General features: G+C 41.6%; 1 protein-coding gene across 2 annotated transcripts in view; it reads left to right on the top strand.

The window, feature by feature from the left end:
- gabra3 (gamma-aminobutyric acid type A receptor subunit alpha3) overlaps positions 1–11324 on the top strand; it is a 64496-nt gene extending 53172 nt beyond the window's left edge. Inside the window, exons 6-11 of one of the 2 annotated variants that reach the window (XM_037467179.2) lie at positions 1154–1236; positions 1443–1586; positions 3418–3570; positions 5508–5713; positions 10729–10767; positions 10911–11324. In XM_037467179.2, the coding sequence (XP_037323076.1) occupies positions 1154–1236; positions 1443–1586; positions 3418–3570; positions 5508–5713; positions 10729–10767; positions 10911–11231 (946 nt within the window). In that variant the 3' untranslated portion in view covers positions 11232–11324. The remainder of the gene's footprint in view (positions 1–1153; positions 1237–1442; positions 1587–3417; positions 3571–5507; positions 5714–10728; positions 10768–10910) is intronic. The other variant, XM_037467181.2, reaches the window with a different exon arrangement.
- The last annotated feature ends 13388 nt before the right edge of the window (positions 11325–24712 follow it).

Genomic DNA, 24712 nt, shown 5'->3' with positions numbered 1-24712 from the left:
CTAATTGGAACCAGTAAGTTTGACTGAAGATGTGGTTTGTGACTTCACTCGGGCCGCAATACAAAATGGTGAGTGTACATTCCTTTTTTCGTGACCTCATTCGCAGTCTACAAGTTTGCATGTGAAATCTGAACGTGTCAACAGTACATACAGCACAATGACTAATACGGGGACGGCACTGTGGAAGCGACACGTTTTACAAAAGAGAATTACGTACACTACAACATTTACTTGCTCAGATATTCCGTATAAATGTTGGAATCATTTTGGTGATCCATCTACGAGTACTTCAGTCCACTGCAGGATGGCTCTGTGGGCTGCGGCTTGGTTTGAACTCAGCAAACGTAACCCCCCATGTTGATTAAACATGTATGAGAGTGCATTGCGTGGCTCTGCCTGACAAAATGAAACGAATAAACTTCAGTGGTCTCTGGAGATTTGTCTTTGCCGTCGGTCAGCTAAGCTGACAAAGTGTCTACAGGTATGAGGAGGGAGAGCAATGTCTGTTCTTCCTCCAGCAAACCAAGATAATTGGACTGGTACTATATATATATATATATATATATATATATATTATATATATATACACACACACACACACACACACACATATACACAGACATATTATTGTATACCATTTCCCATACAATATTATTCTGTATTACAATAATATAATATATAAATTTGTTACTGTTCTATGACATCATGTATAAATCATTCCGGTGTAGGCCATGATACTAGATGGTATAATATGACACACTACATAGACTATCTGTACATTGCATTGTTAATAATCCCACACCAATATAATAGTTATTACTGTAAATCTATATTTAGCCATTTGTACTTTTGTCTTTCTGCTGTCCTTTTTGCTGCTTCAGTACTTGCTGATGAATAAAAGTGAATGTTATTTTATCAGTAGAATAAATAATCACATAATGTGGCCTTAAAACAGCTTGATAACTCAGTTATTAAATCAGTCACTGTGACATGTGAAGTTAAAGTGATAGATTGGACAATCAAATAATGTGTGAACTGTAGAATTCAAGGTCAAGGAAAATGCCCGGCTTTGTTTCTGGTGCCGTACGTCATGATGTGTTTGTAACTTGACCCGCTGCCGCCTGACCGGTGGAGTGTTGTCTCTCCCGCTCAGGTTGACCATTCATGCCGAGTGCCCCATGCACCTGGAGGACTTCCCGATGGATGCACACGCCTGTCCTTTGAAATTCGGAAGTTGTAAGTCAGTTCAGTTGCTCACAACAAAAACAGACTTTAAATGGGACAGACAACGCACAGCAGGGGGGGGGGGGGGGGGGCATTGTTCTCTACGGGGCACCTTTCCTTCCCTGGAAAAAGTACCATGCTCGCCACCTTAGAGCCGATAAGCGTGTTGTTAGTTGTGAAGCTATTTTGTACCAACTGCTGTTCTCTCTGTTGCCCAGATGCCTACACCAATAACGAGGTGATCTACCTGTGGACCAAGGGAGACGAAAACTCTGTTTCTGTTGCGGAAGGTGGCTCCAGGCTGAACCAGTATGACTTACTGGGACATGTTATTGGCAAAGAAACCATCAGTTCCAGCACAGGTACACTATACAGCCTCCAGGGAACAAGGTTTGGGAAGTTGAATTCAATTTGGTGCGTTTGAACGGGAAGAAGGCTCGGTCCAAAACCAAACACACTGGGAACCCGAGCAACGTTTTACAGCAGGCCGACAGCTTTTGGGAGAAACCTATTTTGAGGGAGGAAAGTGCAAGCAGTGAAGTAAAAAATGAGTGAGCCATTCCTTTCGAATATAAACTATTATTGCTCTTACTCCGTTATTTATGTAGTAAATGAAATTGCCTGTTTCCATATACTGGCAATCTTTGGTTTGTTTTCAAAAAGGAAACCGTGCGCACTTTTCTCCTGTTTCATTTTGTATTCAGCTTGAATTATTCTACTGCGGCAAGAAAATGACTCAGTTTTCAGGAAACTGTTCAGCATATTTACAAAGATAATTTGAGACGCTGTGCCACGGGTGAAAGTCTTATTTCTACCTCGGTGGGGCTTCAGCCAAAAGTCAACTTCGGTAGGCATTTTGATCCAACAGGAAAACATAAATATAACATTTCTAACATCAACCTCCAGCTTCAGGGAACAGTGCAAGGAGCTCGATCAAGTGCTACAATACTGCTTACTGCAACGCCATAGAGAGGTTGCTTGTGAGAGGTGGTTGGTAGTTACCAACACAGTGCAATTGAGTTAAACTGGCTTTCCATTTTCAGAGATTTAACCTCTGCAGTGAAGCGGTTTGCTCATGCAGCTCTCAAGAGGTGAGCCATCGAGTCCCGCACATAGTGTGTTCAGAGTCTAAACCACCATGGAGCTGATTTGTTGGGAGGCTCTCAGGCGGTTTCCCATGGGAAGCACAACGGCTGACTAAAGTTGTAGAGATAAAAGCCCTTGTGTAGCTCTACAGAGGACACTCTTTGAGCCCATCTGGATTGAAGTGCTGCTTGGTAGTTTAACCTTACGTCCCGAGAACTACAGAGGAACGACTAGTCCGACTACGAAAACTAGAAGTGGACTCAACACGATTTCTTTTCATAAACTGGTGCAGCTTGCAGATGTGTGTGTGTGGGGGGGAGCCATTTCTTTAAACCTAATGGACTCCAGCGAGCCAAGGGAAAGGGGGGATTTGAGCCAGTTCGGCTCTGGTCAGAGTCTGCTCAGTAAAGACGCCCCAGGGAACAATGTTTTTCCTCGTATCTTTGCAACACAGATTACAGACATGGCAATGAGAGCTGGTGCTTGGGGGAACAGTTGCTCCAGTCAGTGACCAAATCTGAGCTGAAGGAAATGTTGAATACCAAAGGGTTAGAATGACACAGGCACCCGATCTTCACGTCTACCACTGTGGGAAAATGTAAATGTATTTAAAGCAGTACTCCACAGAAAATGTCAGGTGTTGCTGGACGTGGCATCGTTCTCAAATCTCTATGCTGCTTTCCACGAGCTCGCACTCCTTTCACAGAAAGGACAATTGAAGCGTCAAATCTGAACCAGAAACACTGGTCGGGGATGTCTTCTGTCATTTCATGTCTCATTCCACCCGTCCAAATTCCACCTTTCATGCTTGTCGGTTCAGATCCCAAGTTAAACTGAGGCCAGGTCGGTCATGTGACTAACATGTACATTACATCTATTGGAATCTTCTGGAGCAGCATTTTTTACGTCCTTTCTATGCTTTACTTGCTCCTCCAAGAGACTTAAGAGAATAGCATGCAGCTCATGGTATTTAATGATGCAAACGTTTCACCTTGAATATCCCAATATGTTTTTGCATCTTCAAACTGTGCAGAGCTGTATTAATAATTATTTAACTGTGTGTGTCTCTCTCTCCGTCTCATTCTATGTTTCTCTCCTCCCCCTCAGGCGAATATGTAGTGATGACAACATATTTCCATTTGAAAAGGAAAATTGGCTATTTTGTGATTCAAACCTACCTCCCGTGCATCATGACTGTCATACTGTCTCAGGTCTCCTTCTGGCTAAACAGAGAATCTGTTCCTGCTCGCACTGTATTTGGTAAGTGCCATTTTGTGTTTGTGATATAAAACATGCACTCAGTGATTCCACAGCCTTTTAAAATCATGGGGTACGAAAGTACTAAATGTGCAGAGCGGCATTTAATCTCATCATCAGATGATTCAGTAATTCAACAATTTGAGGTCGTAGAAAAGGTTTCTGCTCAAAGTTACTACTAACTTTAGATTATTACCAATTCCTTTGTCACAGCGTTGACTTTCTTCAGCCCTCGTAACGGCCAACTTACAATTAAATCGAAGAGGAGTCGAAGCAAAGTTGGAACGTACCAAGTGAGGCAGGTGATAGATGATGTGTGTCACCCGAAGAGGACTTTGGGCTGCTTTGTTAACTCTATCCAAGGAGATGCATATTTTGTACTGTGATCAATATATTCAATCAGTCCATGCGGCATCATTCATGATGACAACATTGTGTCTGCTTGGATTAGATTCAAGTTGCCCTTTCAATTGTTGTCGTCGTGTGGTTGTTGTCGTTGTTGTTGAGCTGCAAACTTGATGGAACCGGCCCCCCCCCCTTAACCTGTCCTTGTTGAATCATCAGCATTGTGATCTGGAACCTAAGCACACGTGGGCATGAAGTAGCACACAATGTACATCGATGTTAAAAAGGGATTCCAAAGTGAGGGGCAATCTTTATAGTGTTCGCCGGGAAGGAGAAGCTTTCATTGCAGCTGCCTACCTATTCCATTGTGTATTTCCGAATAACCAAAACATCCGTCAGTTCTCCACAAAACACACGCCTACACAAACAGTTTACCTTGAAAATAACTCGCAGTAGGAGTTTTGGAGGTAGCCGCAAGTGTCACTTTGTCGGTGGAATGATTGAGACTTTATCCGTGAGGGACACAGTTCCCTGCAGTGTTCCCATCTGTTTCTCTGGTGCGCACAGTCACATTGAGTCATCAAGTTATCATGTCTCACAGATTCAATGGTCTCTAACCATCATTTATCTTATCAGAATACCATATCCAACAGAAAGTTTAACATTTTTTTCCCCTTTTAATGCTTTAAAAATGTTAAAGTCAAAGATATGCAAAATGCAGTAGCCGACAGTAAATCAATCACTGTCCTTGATGAAAGTGAATAGTAGTTACCCATCAATCATTTTTGAATTTGAATTTCTCAGTTATGACTCACTGAAATTGGTTGACCTCCCTGTTCTGCAACACAATATTCATTTTTAGACCCTACTGTGTATCTATTTTTCCATCAGATGAGATGGCTGGAACAGATGATGTGATTGCTTTCATGTGGTTGGATGGGCAGCTATTGTCCGACCCACATTCCATCCCCTGCAGCACTGAATGTAAAGGCCAGCATGTGAAACGATGTGTAGATCAAGTCCGTTTTCAAGTTTGTTCTTTATAGACCTTCGTTGTGCATTTCACATGGCTTTCACTAAATAAATGCGGGACGATAGCATGACTGACTCGGTTTGAGCAAGGATTTATATTCATAATTGTTTATTATTAAGGATATGTGGCTTTACCAGCTCGTCTGTTGGTGTGATTGATGATGAAAAAGACATGACAAGCCTCTCGTCAGTCAGAAGCCACGTCGCGTTGGGCGGGGACCTTTCTTTATTCTCACAATAGCAAAGTTATCCGGCGGGGCGCGAGGTTGACATATGTGACCTAGAACGTACGCTGGCTGAATTCTGAAAACTTTCCGATTTCACACAGATGATTTTCTAACGTTGATGCTCTGCAGTACAATAGACCACCATCATTTTACTTTTTTTTTTCTAGGTATAAAAGCATTCACATGATTAAGCTAAATTAGATTACTCATTCATGTCCAAAGTTTATTTTTACATGGAACCCTGGTTTCTAAAACACCCCCCCCCCCCTCCCCTCCCTTAAAGTGTGCAAAAAAGAAACGGAAGACATATTCTGGTGTTCTTGTTTTCATCCTCAGGGGTCACCACTGTCCTGACCATGACCACCCTGAGCATCAGTGCTAGAAACTCCCTCCCTAAGGTGGCCTATGCCACTGCCATGGACTGGTTCATGGCAGTGTGCTATGCCTTTGTCTTCTCTGCCTTGATTGAGTTTGCCACAGTCAACTACTTCACCAAACGCAGCTGGGCATGGGATGGGAAAAAGGAGGGCATGGAGATAAGGGTGAGTGATTCTCATTTATATACGCTTTTCTTTTCTTTTTTGTTTCTTAGTTTGTTTTTGTTTTTATAATTCATACGACACGGCCACACTTTCGCGCTGAATTAACATCAATAATCACAAACGCATCGCCCGAAAATAACAACCGCGACGGTTTCTTCCGTGACAGGTTTACGTCCGCCTGTTTCCTGCAGATGATTGCAATTGTTCCTTGTCTTTGAAACATGCTCCAAGCTGCTCCAATAAGTCCTCATTTACTCCAAAAAAGGAGCGACGTGAGAAAATTGCACTTTGAAAACCCGATAGAAAATGGCCCTCCTTAAAGCAGCCCGTAGTCTTTTATAAAGAGAGCTTTTATTTATTCATCAACAGCCAAATGGAACAGGGACAGTGCGGGAAACTGTGGGAGCAGAAACAGAAGTAAACTCCCAAAGACTCTGGCCCTGATTTACGGTGGCAGCGTACGGCTCATCCTAAAGTCGGTGGAAGCTCCTTTCTCCCCACAAAAGATGCCCGCCCCCCTCTCCTCAGAGGCTGAGCGTTGTGGGCACCGTTATTCAAAACTGAGTGTGCATCATCTAAAATGAACCACCGGAGGCTGAGGCGTTTATTCATAAAGTCTAATAAATCCCAGCTAGTGATTTTTTTTTTTGTCAACAGTCTGTGCTGTTTGTTGTTTTTGAGGACGTTGAGTGACGGTGAGTTTTTTTTTTTGGTGCTCTGTTAAATATAACGGGAGGTTTTACAGGCATCCCAACAAGACACTGTTTTCTGAAGCGGCGATGCAGTTACAAATCTAATTTGGACCTAATAACCTCAGTGCTTGAAGTCAACATTATTTCTATGAGTTATTTTAAGTGGTCACATCAAAAGTATGATATATTTTAGAGCCTTAAGGTATTAGTATTAAAGCTGATACTGAGCAACGAGTGGAATTGGTCTTCACTTGGCACTTGGTCCTGTTTCTCAATGTAAGTTCTACATCGATTAAAGCTTCAAAAAGGCTCATTTGCACCTGTACTGAAAAGAACAAATACATTATTTTTCTATTTTGGTACGAGCCGCAGCAGGAGTTGGCAGCCCTGTGGTTTGATTGACAGTGCTGAGAGGTAGCGGATGAAAAATAACCCATTAAAAATAGCCTAATATACACACATACATACCTTAGAATGAATGGCATAATATTTGAATTTTAGTGTACAGTTTAGTGTGTTGTAGGTATTTCATACATGAGTGAATCTGCACATAAAAATAGTGGCAATATAAAACATTATACAACACAGCCACACATACAACATACCTCTTCCACTGCGACAGACATTGCCACAAATATATTTTCTGATTCTAATGTACAGACAGTTTGACACAATCGGAACAGCCTCTCTGGTGTTTTTCATAGCTTGACATTTGGTCCTCGGAGTGATTGGCACAAACGCATATTGCTGCCATGGAACTTTGCTGTTGGGAAGAATAATTTCCAGAGTTCTTTTGCAGTTTTTTTTTTGTCCCCCTTTCGTTTCTCCCCCCCCCCTTTTGATGCCTCGTCTAAATGGTAACAGCCTGGGCTGCGTTCTCGGGTGCTGTGCTGAGCATGCAGTTGTCATGATAGATAAAAAAGAATGGGGTCACAGAGGGAGACGCGGCACTCCCATCACACTCAGCGCTGGAACGAGCTACTGAAAAGCAAAGCGATCCAACTACACTTGCCTTTTCCCCTTTATAATGTATTTTTCAATAAAAACGTGAACTCGTAGGAGGACGCCAATCTGTTAGGATGGTGTGTTTTTTCAGGAGAGAAGTTTGAGTTCCCAGTTATCGGCCTTTACGGGACCAAACGATGACTTCATCATCATCATCAGGCTCTGTCTCATTTTTTTCTAAGACTGAAATGCCGCAGAGTCAATGTGCACTAATTTACTTGGCTGGTCAGAGTTTCTTTGACATTTTCTTTCTCTTTTGTGGCCTAACTCTCGGTATGACAAGTCAGCCACCCAATTAGAGCTCCCCTCCCCCCGACTGAAGCTGGGCTTATTACAGAAATTAGCCGGTGGGGAGCTGGGTTGGATCGAACGCCTGCGTCTTCTCGGCATGCCGTGACACATGATTGGACTCCGCTGTGTTGGGTATTATTTGCTGGTTTTCATCAGCAGACGCAGGGGCACCGGCTCGTGTGCAGTGGGCGGCGCTGCTGGAGCCGAGGAGAGATCACCGTTAGACGTGTACAGTGTGGCTCACGCCCGCAGCACAGACCTCTGCAGATATTTTTCAACAATAGTGGTTGGAAAATTGGAGGCACAGCCTGTCATCATCATTCCTGGCAGTCACATTTCAGCGCAAACACGAAGCTCATTTTTCAGAGCAACAGGGAAGTTGTTGCAGCTAAGTTTAACCAAACTTTTGTCGTTGAAATGCAGCGCGCTCGGGTGGAAAACAAAAACAAGACAGCAATTTCTGGAGGCCTCTCTTGTTATTTGCCTTTCCCCCCCCCGCCCCCCACATCATTTCTGTTTGAGTTGGCGGTGTTGTGACACTTGATTATTTGTCTCTTGGCCAGCTTCCTCGGACTGCCGGGACTAGAAATAACCTCTAACTTTTAGTATTGAAATGTGAGTTGGTCGTGTCTGACCACCAATCTTAAAACATACTGGATTTAAGAAATCTCTAAATGACACACACAGGGACACAGAAGGAGACGTTATGTCCCTAAAACACAGCGGGCATGCTCACATAAAACTTGAGGCTATCAAATATACCTAAACCTCATTGGCAATGTTAGACAGGGACAGACTGTCACAAGGTTCAGGTACACGCACACATGCACACACTGAGCTGCAGACAGCAGGACTCAGCAAGACATAATTACCGCCACGATACCCACACTCATGGAGGAAATTCTGATGCAACAAATTGTGGAAGTAACAAAGACAAGGTCAGTAGATGCATTGTGTTCTGGGTTGTATTTGCGCCTGCTGCCAGCCAAATTAGTTTGAATAGTGCGCGAGAATCTATGGCCGGAAGTAAATTATGTGTTGAGTCACATTAGGTCCATCACACACACACACACACACACACACACACGGTTTCCCCAATAATTTATGTGGTAACAGCTTAGCTAAGTAGCGACAGAAAGTGAGTTTTCTCGGCTCGTTTGTCAGGTTTCTGTGCAAAGAGCATCCCGTTGGAGAGCATCGGCGTTATGATTAAGGTCATAAAACGCGATGCCATGGCCAGACGCTTTTCCCGCTGCTGTGACCGAGGAGGCCAGCGGTGGTGTTGAGCCAGGAGGAATCCATAACTTGGCAGAGCGTCTGGTTACCCAGGGGTCATTAGAGCAACTCTCACTCTCTCTCTGTACTAATTGACTTCAGATAGACCCCTTCAGGCAGCTTCTCACCATTTCTCTGCTTAATGCAATCAACCGTCTGCGAGCTTTGTTGGGTTCTCCAGCAGACTTATTGTTTCTGCAGAGGAGCGTGAAGGATTTTCCTCCTCCTGCTCACTTGAGGAGTAATCATCGATCGCACTGAACGCTTTTCCTCCTCCATCCTGCTGCCTCCATCTCCTCGGACAGATATTCTGAAGCTCGACACTTTTGTGACGTGCACCGCAATATAATCCCACCTGGCGGTCCAGCTGAGACGCAGTGCATGCTGAAACACACTGTAGCACTTTTACGTGAAAAGCCATTTTTCCGCCTCCCTTTTTGAGCGACGGTGAACAATGAGGTTAAAGACCAAACAAAAACCTTTGGTGATGAGCTGTGTGTGAACGAGATGCAGCGCTGGGCTCAAAGTGAAAGTTAAAAACGGGGAGCGCTGAGAACCAAACGCTCGGTTACGCGACACGTAGCGCTTCAGCGGGGACGAATGGTGTGAAGTGAAATTACCCAGGCTCACACGCTTCATGCCACACAGGAAACTCAAACTGCCCGGTGATCAATCTCGGTGCCCTACTTGTTCCCTCACATCTACCTTGTGCCTTGCTCTCTTTTAGGCCAACAGAATCCTCTGGTGATGCTACTTTTACTTTTCAGAGTGTATAAATTCAGCAAAAAAAAAAAAAAGGAAATTCTCAATAATTTCTCTCCAGTGGTGTGAAGAAAGCACTTTAGCCAGCTTTGTCACGCACAGCCTTTGTTGGGTTGGCTGTATGAATGAGAGCAGGCGTCTAGACCTCTTTAGTTTTCAGCCACTGTTCTTTTGCTTCTTTTCCTCTATGATGTTATTGTTACTGTTAGCAGCATCAGACGGCATTCAAGCCACCTTCTGTAGTGATGCAAAATGTAGAGTGCTGCAGGTTTGGCGTATTTTGTAGACCAAGCCGGAAGTTATCGTCACACTGGATCTGTTGACAAAATGGATAATGGCCAAAAAAAATAAGCTCTGTAGCAAACAAACATGCAGGCTCGATAATATTTACAGACGACCACCACTTTTATGATGTTTAGAGCGTCAACGCATTCTCGAAATGTAAAAAGTTTGGCTATAAACAAACATACACTATGGTCACATGACTTGACACCATCGCTGGGCTAAAGACGGACATGTTGATAATTTAAAGTCTCATTAAGCCACTTGAAATCTAGCGAGACATAAAAGCTTCAAAAATCCTGAGAGGTAGTATTCCTTGGCGTGTTTTATGTTGTGGACCAAAATGTTGAAATCACTAACAAGCGTTTGTTAACCACAGACCTTATGATCTAACAAAACCCTTTTATTAAAAACATTGAATTCATGAGACTGAAGGTGCACAAATGCAGACTCAGTTTTAGAACTCATTCCTGCAGCACACTATTATTATTATTATTATTATTATTTCCCCACTTTAATTTGGTGTGGAATTTTTATCACAAGCTTTTTCTGCAATCCGGATTTGTATGATGGAGATTATAAATCACTATATCAATAGCGTAACATGTTCAAAAGTACTTCTAGCTAGATACTGATGAATAGAGTATGTAAGTTGGGTAATTTTAATATAATTGGTAAACTTTTTTTCTTTTCTACTTTTCTTTTCAGGAACCGTTTCAGGCTAACATGGCCAGGATTAACGATATGGTTAGGCTTTTGTTTTGTTCTTGTGTGTGTCGTGTCTCGTGGTGTTGCTTCTATTTCCTCTTTATGAGTTCAAATGGAAGTATTGTTCAGTCTGGTGCTTCGCCCCTGACAACCTTTACCTTTACTGCCATCTTCCTTTTCAGAGAAGAGAGTCGTCGACGTTGTCCAAAAAGTCAAACAACACCTTCAACATTGTTGGAACCACCTACGCCATCAACGAGGCTAAAGACCAAGGTTTAACGACCATTGCCAAGAGTGCCGCTGCGGCGGCGGCCAAACACCAGTACCTCCATAAAATGGAAGACCCCTACACGGAGGCCAAGAAGTCTTACAACCGTGTCAGCAAAGTGGACAAGATCTCACGCATCATTTTCCCAGTTTTGTTCTTCATCTTCAACTTAGGCTACTGGGCCACGTACGTCAACAGGAAGCCCGCCATCATGAAGGCAAACAACTCAAACTGAACCAAATGCTAGGCTTGATCTGGGAGGTAGACAGGTTTGCAGGAGGCCAAGTCCATCGCGCCGTTTGTGTGTGTGGGTGTGTTTTGTGTGTCTGTTTTTTCTTAAGAGTTTGATATGTTGCACGTCTGTATAGATGGAAGACACATTCTAAGATACAGTAGATTCTCATATAGTCATGGACTTTGGGGGCAGCACATTTTCACCTCAGACTGTGTTTGTGTAGAATTACTTTTTCCTCCCCACCCCACCTAGCTCTAGCCCTATTCCCTGTTGTGAGTGACCAAGTGTCCCTTTTTCCTGTATCTTGATGCCTGCCGTTTTGTAGAGTAGTCAAACTATGTTTTCACTATGTTTTGACATGTTTGTGCTTTGCTTATAATAACTTAGAGCAAGCATGCATTTGAAGTTCTCATTGAAGCTCATTACCAATGATGACGTCTTGACGCATCCATCAAAGCTGACAACATGCATGCACACAGGCACTCGGACGCAGACACACAAACAGCAATGCATCAGAACACGCCAGAAGAGCCATCCGGTTTTTGGCTTTACCATGCTCTGTTAGCTGTATGCTTCCATAGGAACATCATTAATAATAGTCAGCGACTGGCCTTCAGCTACTGCTGAATCTCAAAAGGCCCAATGGAGTATCATCTGGAATTGCTGGCACGTCCCGTGGGGCTGGCTGTACGTGTACGCTCCATGACGGAGAAGCTATGTGCCTTGGTAAATACACGCGAGAAGAAAGGCTTTTACCCGCTCACGTTTGCATTTCCAGCACAGTGGTCCGTGTGTGTGTGTGTGTGTGTGTGTACATTAAATGCACGCATACACTGGTGTCCACTGGTTCCCGCGCACTGCAGTATATGGCTTCTCTTCCCCCCCCCCCCCCCCCAACCCCCCTCTCTTTATCCTAACCACCCACGGGCATGGGCACAGAGTGTAAAATGGCCCATTAAGGTGGAAGGTTAACAGACCTCTCCCTGTGAAAAGATGACGCAAAGAGATTAAAAGGATGCAGCGTAGTCCAGAATAATTATTATGTGCATTTATGTTTTGGCTCATGCTGTGAAGTCTCCATGAGCCAAGCAGTCATAACTACCACCATTACCTCAGACTCTAGTCAAATTCTCAATTATTATTTTACGTTTTCAATGGACATGCAAATAATATTAGCTTTTTTATACATTAAAATCGTAATTTGTAGGCAGGCACCCTGGTGCCTTTATTTCTTTGCTTTCTCAGCAGTGTTTTTTTTTTGCTCCACTTTGATTTCTCTGCATTGTCATAAAACAATTTGTTTAATGTTGTACTCAATTGTGTAAAGTATATTTGGGTCAATTATTTGATTGTCTACCAATGCTTTACCGTTTTTGTGTTTTGAGGTAGACAACCAAGTCCAATCTCACAATCCTGCAGTATTTTTCAACAGATTATTATCAATGGAGACTATTATACTGCATAATACTGTGAAACAAAATAAGAACAAATATGATAAAGTGTAATTGTTTTGAGAGCAAACTAATAATCAATTTTTTTTTATTATTAATTTAAATAGCAGTTTGTCTGTAGTTCTGGCTGCTGTCTCCAACTTTGGTTTTCTGTTTGTTAAGTAAAATCTGTGTTTTGTATTGAACTTGGTATGCGCTTTACACAGATTTGATGTCGTTCTAAAGTCATTTCCGTTTCTGCTGGATGCATTTATGCATTGTCTTCATTATGGACTCTTTAATGACCACTTGCTACATCCAGTAGATTCAAACTGTACCTTCAGCGGTACAGTAAGCCTAAGAGAATGACGGTACTGTGCAGTGGCCTCTTAAAAAGGTGTATTAGTAACACAAACCATGTACAATGTATGCATCATAGTTTCATGCATGACAATCTGTACATGTGTATGTCTGCAACCTCTAATTATGATGTTTGTCACACTGGAATAGGGCTTAGTATCAGTGATTCTCCCCCATTAGTTGTCATGTACATATTGTAACATCAGCAACATCTGCATAAAACACCAAAAAGCCCAATAATTGGTACATATTGTTAGAATGCTAATATTTTACAGCTGGCTTCTGAAAGTGTTATTAAAGCCTTATTTGGTAGCACAGAGGTTGTGTCAGTTCAGCACGTCTCAGTTACCATAAATTAAAATACGAAGTAAGAAAAGGGGAAGACAGAGTATGTAGACGCATGATCACTCAACTTTTTTCAGTTTAGTTTTATTAGTTTCTATCTTGGAAAATGCATCGAGGTCACATTTCAAACTAGTAACTGCAGGTTCAGCTTAACCACAAAATTGATTGTTTCTTCAAAACCTAAATAATATAATCGGATATAAAATGTCTTAATTCCTAATGATTAAATGTTGTTATGATGACATCAGTCTCATTATCTCTACTCCTGCAGTGATTTTTCAATATTTGACTTTGTAATAAATGAAACACTCCAGAGGATCTTGGAACCGTGAACTAAACCAAAATGAATGTCAAAAGTTGTAGCGAGAACATTTTGTTCACTATCTAAAAACTCCCAGCACAAATGGAACAGCAAGAATGTCTACTGGTAAACCATTTAAGTTCAAACACACACACACACACTCAAAGAATGACAAGATAAATGACAACACTATAAACTTTTGATGAGATTTCTGAGGCGCTTATAACATTTTAATAGTCACGACGAATCCCATTTAATTCATAATGACAAACCAGGTGAAAATGTCTCTTCTAAATAGCAATTATTTTATACAACAATCAGACATCCTGCTGCCGACACGGTATGATTTCTGGAATTGAAAACCAGTGTTGCTGGGAGGACGACTGAGGGCCAGGTCTCTGTTTAAGGCTTGATTTTCATCATTTTGTCTCAAACAAATGGATTCCCGTCTCAAACAAATTGATACGCATCTGCTGGTGGTGTTGAAAGCCGACTGGCTGCTGCTATTTCCATATCTGATGCAGCGTCATGTCTACAAATGATTATCTGGATAGTGTGATCTAGCTCGTGTAAACAGTCGGGAGAAGAAGCCGCCGCCGACTATTGGATCGGCCTTTGTCAGCCTCAAAGACGGTCATCCTCTGAGTGGCGGTCTTCTCGTTTCTAAATGTCACCATGAAGCCAGTTGACATGATAATTATGTTGTATAACGTGGGGATCAAAGATACACTCGCATTTCAACAGTGTAAAAGGTATACAATTGAATCACATTCACACCGTAAAAGAATCTTGTGGGTAACTCAAAATCTTCATTATATTTATAGTCTTGACAGGATAGCAATGCGCCATTTATCAATGACCCAAACCCTGTCCAAAGGCTTTCAGAAGAAGTGAATTTCGGAAATATTTTCATGCCGCATCTTCACACGGATAACTGATCATAAATGGTTTACCGGGGGATCCGTTTGGTCCATTTGGTGTGTGGGTGACCTTTGTAATCTATATTTTGTACACGGAAGCCTCTGCTTTAGACAACAATCTTAATACATATCCTAAATCTAATTTTAAGCTTGGCACGATATATGAGATAAGTGTTTGTGGGCAGCATAAAAGCGTTAGAACACTTTCAGATTCCTAAAGCCACAACCTCTGCCCTCTGCAGCAGAATCTCTGTCCTCCAAGCGATAACTCAACCGCCAAAGCCAATAGATCCTGGAGTAGTTCGAAAACAATTAGATGACGGATCAACTTTAAAAAGGAAGAAATTAATAATACAAGTATTTTGATGAGTCTGCATGTTCGTCTTGCATTGTAAGTGAAGCGCTTGTGGAATTTCAGGAATTATTTTCACATCGTATCCGAGAGGTTGTGATGGACGGGGCTCTACTCTATTGTTGCCATTTAAGTCGGGTAATGACTTATTCATGTCATTAATGTTATAAATCCTTTCCTCGCAAGACATATCATCCTATAAGATACTGTATATTAAGAGTGTATTACTACTGTATATGAATCTATCTATTCAGTATAGCATTAAATATGATGTTTTTTACAACATAACCGCTACAATGATGCAAATTCTTCATGGGTAGAAAGCCGTAGACTAATAGTTTACCTAACCCACGTATTATGAACTAAATGGCAACAATTCTAATTGCTCAGAATAGAGATACCAAGTTGTGAATTTGTAGATATTGTGAAATGAATTGCTATAGTTTTTTGTGAATATTGATATGTCACGTCATTTATTTTTTACATCCAATAGGTACCGCTGTCATGCGTCGAGCTCTGTGACACTGCGTGTTGTGGTACTTTAAAAAAGACCCACAGTAGAGACGATATTCATCAGGCTACTTACATGATCTGTACCTTGTGTGCACTTTTGAAACCTAACTGTGAATTAGCAGCTGTCTGCAAGCAGAGTTGTACACACTGTGTTCTCTCTCCAGCAATTTCAGTGCATGTCTCTACGCGTTGAGAGATCAAAGACTGCCTCCACAAAGACAGCCTCGGACATCGTGGACTTTGTGTTTTTGTTGGGAAGTCGCTCTCTATATGCTCAGTGACTGGACTCTGTATGTTGCCCTCTGTCGTTCATGTTCTTACTGTATGACATGTAGCAAATGGAGGATTAAAAAAAGAAAGTTGTATTTCGTCTTGGGGTTGAAAAGACCCTTCTTGGTCGACATGGTGGACTCGCCCGATGCTTGTTTGAGTACGATTCTTTGTGTCATTGTCGGGAGATGTTCTCTGCAATGTTTACACTGTGATTTGTTGTTAGGGATGAAATAAAGCAGTGCAGTCTGATGATGCCCTACCGGGAAGAAAAGGTGTCCCTTACATACATCCATTACTAATTTAAATGTTTCTGGAAAGTTTGGCAACATGCAACTTATAATATATTTCACACACAAAAAGGTGGTTACGTTTAGTTACATTTCAGTATTGGTGACCAAAAGATTTGCCTCAAAATATAATTTAAGTATCAAATTTTATCAAATGTGTTTTACTATAAAAAAAACTGCTGGCAGGAAAACAATAAAAATACTGAATAATTAAGTGAATTTTAAGGCTTAAGAGGTTCCACAATACTCAACCCATTGAGTTAAATGCCCCCGCCCCCCCTCCAAAAAAAAAAAAAAAAACATGCAGCAAGATTATCAACAATATGAACACATCTAAACCATACCCTCAGTCTTTGATGGATCAGTTTTAAAGATATGGTATAATCCAAAAACATAAAATCCACTGCTGTGTGTACAGAGCACTGAACTATGCAGAAGGGTTCCAGTGTGTGAGTGGTTTCAATAAATAAACTCTGCAGCTGTCTACAGACTTTGAAGGTTGCTGTTGCTGTCTGGCTCCTTTCCGCTCCTCACTGCCCTGTAGGTGCCTTAAATTAGGTGCACAGGAATGCTATCGCGGTTAAAACTAAAACATCTCATTTTTCTCAGCACGCCAGGGGAGTAGGAGCTCTCAAAAGGCCCCTTCATGGACAAAGAAGGTCATCTGCTTGCTATGATAAATAAATCCATCCATTGCACGTGAACTGGCTGCTGTTAGTAACAACTCAGTGAGTGTTTGTGAACCGTTGTTGTGCTCATGTGCCGGCCTCAAACGCACAAAGTAGACATGGTTGAGGATTTGATCACAATAACACTTCAGATCTGCACACATTCATTTTTTATGAAAGCAAAGGCTGAACTACCTCTATTTGTATAGCATGCAGGAAAGAGAATTCTTATATACAAATCTTTGAAACAGCAGATGGTGTTTTACCAGAAACATACACATTACTTTGAGTGAATTATGATATAAGAGGTATTGTAGCAAACTAAATAATGAAAGTTGCAGCAAAACAAAGTCTGTAATTTAAAGCAACTGGGTGAAATAATCACAAAAGGTAAAATTACCTAAAATGACAAAAGCAGCCAACTGACATCACAGGGCAAACTGAACAAAAATGTAAAATTGTGAGTTAGTCATTTGTGCATGACTAGTGCAAATGAGTTTAATTTTGTACGGACTAAACAAACTCATGAGCCAAGTCTAATGTGCTTTTCTGTGACCTCAAGACGGTATCATGAATAATATATATATATATATATATATATATATAGTATTTGGGCACAAGGACGAGAGAAGTTATCTGATCTCCACTAACTGCTTAAGGTGATTAGGGGAAATCTTCAGATATTAAGTAAAATTCCCCCCTTCCCTTTAAACCTTTGTTAACCGTCATCCTATAAGCATCCAACGTCTCAGAGGTTTTATGTGAGGAGCTTCTGATAAACTGGTCCCATCCTGACGTACAGGAACTGCAGTTCTTCACAGTGACTAAAGACAAAGAGCTTTCACGTGTCCGTTGGTGTGACCGAGTGTTTGGAGAAATACACGACAGGTTTCAGTTAATGAAAGACATTACAGAGAAAACTGCAGCCCAAAGACATCCACAGTAATAGTCTGGTCGACTGAAAGCCACTCGGGGGAGTCTTCAATCTCACAGACATGCAGTTCCACGCAGGGGGGGTTGATGCCATTACGCTGCAGACAGCCGGGGGGCACTTGATGTAGTTCTAAAGTTGCAGGAACAATCTTCAAATTATTAGTCGGCCAACTCGCGCTGGAACAGAGTCACATGAATGCAGGAAGTGCTGTGTGCGCCGTCCCCCCCGGCCTGGTCTGAGAACGCGCCAGGATCAGCACAGCAGAAACAACAAAGGGACTAAAAGAAACCCCGGTCACATTAGACCACCTGATGCCAGATTATGTCAAATTCACCGAGTGAGGACGCCAACCGCCATGTGGCCGCCACGCAACGACTCCCCTCCAAACACTGCAGAGAATGAACTACCATTTCAAAATACCTAACCCAGCAATCCAGCTGATACGCACCACCAGGCAAGATCTGTGCAGCAAATTATTTGGAAGGAAAGCATATTAAACTGCGTGGCTTTGAAGCAGACGCTCTCTGCTTATAATGTGATGCAGTGCTATTAAGCAGCAGATGAACTCAAGTATGTGGATTTGAGCTGAAGATGGCAATAAGTGGAGCGGAGTAAAACTGCAGCATTAGGAAGAAAAAAAAAGAAAAAAAAAAAGAATAAGAAAATGTGGGTCGAAGAGAGTTTTCTACAAAGCCAATATGGTGAGGGAATGTTATGTGCATGAGACAGTCACATTTACACCCTGAAAGCCAAAAGGCTCGCAACATTATCCTCTACAGTGTTCCGCCGAAACATCAAGAGGCTTTTGATTCATCTCATTATGTTTTTGACATTTGAGTCATGTTGCGGTGAAACAGCCTGTGGCATCTCACCAATATTTATTATACAAACTACATGAAACCCTTATAATGCACCGGCCACATTAAACCAAAGGAGAAAGTCTGTTGATGCAAACAGATGCAAACATAGCAGGACTGTGCAAAAAAAAGTGACGTCATCAGATGCCAAGAAAGCAACCAATAGCAGCTGTGCGGAAGGAGGCGCAAACGGCCAGACACACCTGCAGCCTCAGCCTTCTGCTGAGCACACGAACGGACAAGACGCCCCACAATGCAACCTTTGCCGGGTCGAGCACTTAGCCTACCTTGCTTCTGTAGGGCACGCAGTTGCACTCTGTGTCTTGGTATTGGTGGAGAGGACCGCAGAAGTGTCCCAATAAGCAGGAAGGGAGTTGAAGTTGGTTTAAGGCGAGCAGGTGGCAGATGCGGCACGAGGAGGAGCGTGAGAAGTCCAGCCCGCCTCCTAGGGGCAGTCCTCCACAAGACGTGATAGGCTGCAGGTGAGTCAGGTTCTTCTCTGCCACATTACAAGCTGCGGCGTTGGCGGTACGAGTTTGAGGTCTTAACAGCAGAATGTGCTGTTTAGTGATGATAGAGCAAAGCGGCAACTTATACATACATGCATTTTTACATACATGTTACAGTAGGCTTTCATCACACAAAGAGAGTGTTCCTCTTCTTGACATTGTGTCAGGTTGGAGTGCTGGTGCAGGCAGAAGGGAGGACTCAAGTGCAGGATTCAAAGTTTTCCAAAATGTGCTCTTTATTCAGCACAAAACCAAACAGAAGCAAAAGGACGTGCACCAACGATGACTGACTAAGACAATGACGCGACAAGGGACAACAGGCACACGGGGCTTAAATACACAAGGGAGGTGCAGGTGATTGGACACAGGTGGGAACACTCTGGCAATCACAGGACAGGAAGTGAAGCTCACCCAGAGACACGAGAGACAAGAAACTACAAAATAAAAGAGGAAGAGGACCCAAACCATGACACATTGAAGAGGTAATTGTTGAATTCAAGTGCCGTAGTAATCCATCTCTAATGGAATATTCCCATCACATTTTCACCTACTTTGCTGAATTACTTCTATATTCTTTTACATTTTATATTTCAGTGTTCAGACATTTTTTTTTACTCATCATTGCATTTAGTCTGTTTAAGACAGCAAGTGATGTATTTATTTGTCTTGGAAGAACAGCTGATAACAGTATTATTGTAGTTTAGAGTAGTTTTACTTGAAAATGAGCATGAGTGCCAGAATCTGAAAGCCAGAATTAAGTTGTGAATACGGCATAACTATCACCACCAAATGATCTAAACAACATCACGTTTGATTTAAAAGACCAAAACCTCTGTAGCAAACTGTTCCTGCTTCATCATATTGGATATATAACAAAAACATGTAAAAATCTCATTTCGAAAAGTACTCTCTGGGATGTCCAGCTCACAAATTGTCAGGTTTCAAAATTGGACTGACATTTGATGAGTCAATTATTTTATCTATCCTTCAACTTCTTTCCACTTTTAAAAGCCTGACCTTTCCTCCCCCTGATGTCACTGGCAACTGCATTATTATATTTAATCATAGCGAGCAATTGCACTGCCTCCCCATCTTGGAGCAGCTCCTCCGTGCCAACTCCAACTGTCACTACAGCCTGCTTCTTTCCGCTGCTCGGTTCCAAGGATTCAAGTGGATGTTTTTTCTAATGTTTTCGTAAACGTAATCTAACATTTTTACGGAATCATTTTCAGCAACTCACGCTCTATAGTTCCTGTGCGAGCACAACGCACAGCATGACATATTATTATTATTATTATGATATCATTCAGATGAACCTTTTTCTTATCTAAGAGGAAGATTGTCTCACAGTGTCCTCAGTGGTGCTTCCCTAACGGTGGTCTGTATGAAGCGTAAGCAACACATCAGAGGTGACTCTCTGTATTTAAAGGTAATTATTGTTTAGAAATAATATCAGAAGAAAAATCTAAAACTTTGAACAGAAGATGATCCTCCAATTAAATGACAATGTACCATGTATAACGTATACATTGTTAACTGCAGTAAAATAATAATACGGGTATTATCATCAGGTAAGTGTAACAGAAGTGAAAGCCATTGTGATTTATTATGACCTTTAACACTAAAAGACCGTCCACACATCCGTATTACTGGACCAATCAACATGATTTTTTCCCCTGTAGGGCGCCTTTAGGTCCCCTCTACTTTGACGACACCTTGTTCACTGAACCTTGGCTTGGCGGTTTTCACTGAACAAGATCCCGGCTGGCCCCCAGGTGTTTGCTACTTTTCAGGCATTTGTTTAGGTGCTGAAGCGCTGCAGACAGGTACTCTGCCTGAAGGGCTTGTCAGGAGCTTTTGTACCCTTGTTGTTAATGAGGCGCTTGTTTTGTACACTAGTGGGAAATATTGTTTGCGTTGTCCCCATTTACTACAAAAAATAAATTATATTTATTCTGCATGATAATTACTATTAATCAAATGAATCAAAGTGCGTTATAGACTGCCAGCACAAACCTTTTGTGTGAATTGGCCTGTAGTGGCATAGTAGAAGCACAATGCAAAATAAAATCCTCCAAAACCTGAAAAACATTATGTAAACAACTTTTTTAAGTTGTATACATACGGTGGCATTTTGTTTGTTGACCTGGTGGAGGAATAGTTAACAAGATGTGCATTTGCTTGTTTCATACAGTCACCAGTGGTTCTTTGAAGGCTCCAACAAGCTGGTTTGGGTTATAAGGATTAACCCTGAAACAGTTCAGCCCTGTGAAGAAGTGATGACCATATCAGCTTGTCCAGGATTTGAATCTCCTTTTGCTTTACGCTTAGCTGAAAAGAAATTTACACACGTAATCTTTGTTAAATAAAACAATTGCTCTGTTTTTTTTCTTCTTGCAAAAGAGTGTATTTTATGGTTTTTCATTTCATCTGCCTGGGAAGAGAATGCCTCGTAATCTTTATTGATTTCTCGAGCACACTGCAGCAGACTGCCTGGTCTAAACAGCAAGATGAGGCCATTCATCTCCTTCGCTCGTGACAGTGCACTCTGTTGCAGAGACAAGGAAAAACCCCAACGGCTTCAGGACCACTAACAAAGGGGCTTGGAAGTGAATATATATTATGACCCAATGAAAACTTTACATGGCGAAATGTTTGCACTTACTTGCATTGGGTGAGCTGGAGAGACAGGATGATGCGTACTGGGACTCGAACAGGACATCACATGGACATTGGTGGAACATCCCGTGACAGTCGTCACAGCTGCGGATCGCTGTCACCGGTTCACGGTGAGTTCTCTGGTTCAGAAATACAGGACTGACATAACAAGGAGACGCGTCCAGTCGCGGAGGATTCAATTGCCCTGAGATGAGTCGCATTACCATATGAGTATAGAGCGTTCCCCTTTTCCCACACCGGGGCCTTGGGTTGGTCTTTGCTGGTTTGGACTGTGGCGTTCTCCCATCCGTCTGACGCATTTGTTTAATGCATTTAACGGATTCTAATGCGGTCCAGTGCAGCTACGCGTGAATTTAACCTCTTCGGTTAGGGTTTTTGTAGCCTGTGTGCCTAAAGTCAGCCCATATCACATCTGAGATGATACCCTGACATACTTACCAATTCAACTCCCTTCCTCAAAGCCCCCCCCCCCCCCCCATAACTCCCCCAGGAGATGCATGGGTGAGCAAGCTTATTCTCCTTGTGGGGTGTTCCCCATGCATGACTGATGTTTAGATTAATATCCTTGACTGATTCCTGCTCTGCGGTGAAGAGGAGGAGGCCTATCAGAGTACAGCCGCCCCCTCAGGAGTCCATTGATTTTCGCACCATTCTGAGAAACATAAACCTTCTAGACCCAGAAAATACTTTATTTGTTGTCCATTCAGATGAAAATTAGAGTCTGCTGCCTGGTATTCATTGTTAATCTTATAAGATTATTTGTTTGTGATACGTAGATACTGAATTTTAATATAGACAAATACAAATCTGGTTGCTTCAAACTGTTGCTTGTGTATTTGAGTCCAGATAGCTTCTTCTGAAGCACTTAAATGATCAAATCAATATTTAATAAACAGAACTATAAAATTGTATTACCTCGGACAAGGGAAGGCAATAAACAGCATAATGTAAATGGAGACAAAACAAACTAAATCATCATCAACATTTATGTTCTATAATGATTTGCATTGATTCATGTATAATGTGAGTTCTAAATGAGGTCCAGCAGCTGCCCAGTGTTGATTTGGCTCCTAAATCTTCAGTATTTGCAATTGTGAAAATGATTCTATTACAATAAAATGCTGCATGCGATCATTAATATCATTAATATCAGTGCAGAATTAGCTGCTAAAGAGCAACAGCCATTTTGGGTATGTAATTAGACTGTATTTTTAAAAGGTTCAGATGCACAATGCTTTTTCAGATATCATCCAAAGAGCCTCAAGTGGTAAAAGCTGAAAGCCAGGACAAGGAAAATGGTAACATCGCCCCCTGGTGACACCAACCAGACAGCAAAAAAGCACAGTGTACTGTGTACGGGGATCAAACTGCATTTCAACCCAATTCAAACTATAAATTAAAATTAATTTAGTAACCATTGTTTATTTGGTATTCTTTTTCTTTCTATCTCCAGGCATTAGCCTTTAGTTCACCAAACAGCAAAGTACAGATGCAGCACTGTCACGTGTTATATAGACTTTTGTGCATCTCTTAGAGCTTTTTTTGCATATTTGAATGAGGGGTTGATTCAGTTATGACAACACTTGTTGCAGGAGAGTCAAACCAGCTTTGAATCTTTTAATGCTTTTGGGTTTGCTCAGACCTTGAAAACCGACACATAGCTCAGAAAGTTGAGTCTTTTTTTTAAGGCCAAATTGTCTTGGTTAACATTGCAAAATGTATCAAATAAATCTCACAAAGCACAGAAAAATACAAAACATAAAACATTATAAGTGAAAGCTGCACTGCAGCTGCATGCTGTAGCAAAGTCAAGAAAATCCCATCAAATTGTTTCTGACTTGCACTGACAAAATGAATTATCTGTCGCTGGAGAAAACAGACAAATGCTGAAACTGACATCTTTTAGGTGAGAAGAGCTGTTGAAAGGAAATATTGCATTCTTATTTTACCATTGGGAGTAAACTCCTGCTGTCTCTAGTTTTCAACAAATGAGCAGCCTTGAACCAAACTGAACAAACACAGCCTATTCAGAGAGTTGAACATTACATTGTGTGACTGAGGTTACATTACATTGTGTGCTGCTGTTTTTCCTCCCTGTTCAGCTGCTCTTCCACAATCTCCTCATTCTTCAACTAATTGGACAGTTTCCACAATAAAAGGGTAGCAAAGGGTCTTCATTTCAATAAATTGCTCAAATCTGACAGGTTATTTCTCGGGTTCCGCATCTCGAACCACAAGGCTCGGCTCGCTCTTCATCCCTCAGGATCAAGTCCTGTGAAGCCAGTGGATCTTTAGCCTTCTCTCTGGTCCTCTCCGCATCATGAAGCAAGGCCCACACTTTACAGCCCCCTATGGAATATAAACTGTAAACATAGTCTATACCACTGTTAAGACTGCTGAAAGGGTCCATTTCCTTCTTTCTGGCCACTAAAAGTAACGGAAAAGGTCTACTGATACGACATTTCCTTATCAAATGATGGCTCTTAAGCTCCCAAATAATACTGTTTGGCCTTTACATTCCTTAGTCACACCCTTAATTTCCTCTTTCTATAAATATGTGTAAAACGTCATTTTATTTGTCAGATCAAGTCATGGATCGGAGTCTATGGGGGCTCTCGTCCCTGTGTCTCCAAAAGACACCATTGAGTCGCATGAACCTTGAATTCAAAAAATGGGTCACAGTTTCTTCGATCTACGATCTTTTTCCTTGGCTGAATATGATAGCTTGTGTTGAAGTGCACTGGAATCTTTCACAGTACAGATTTCTATGCATCAATTGCTTTTTTTTTAGTATTATGAAATGACACGTTTAACTGTGAGGAAAACATATTGGCTAATTTCATTCTCTAAAACAATAATCGTTAGGGGCTTTATATTAATCTATGCTAACTCATGGCACATGTATGAGCAAAAGGTACATTTTTATGTGTATTATCCTGTGTTTGTGTAATCAAGAAGACCAAAATCTATCATTTAAGGCATTAGTTACAAATCAATATTAATATTTGATGACATGATGGATTTGGTGATTTATTCATGGGAATATGATTAAT

The sequence above is a fragment of the Pungitius pungitius genome, chromosome 16, assembly GCF_949316345.1.
Source record: "Pungitius pungitius chromosome 16, fPunPun2.1, whole genome shotgun sequence".
Classification (NCBI taxonomy): Eukaryota; Metazoa; Chordata; class Actinopteri; order Perciformes; family Gasterosteidae; genus Pungitius; species Pungitius pungitius.
This window is presented reverse-complemented; position numbering and strand designations above follow the sequence as displayed.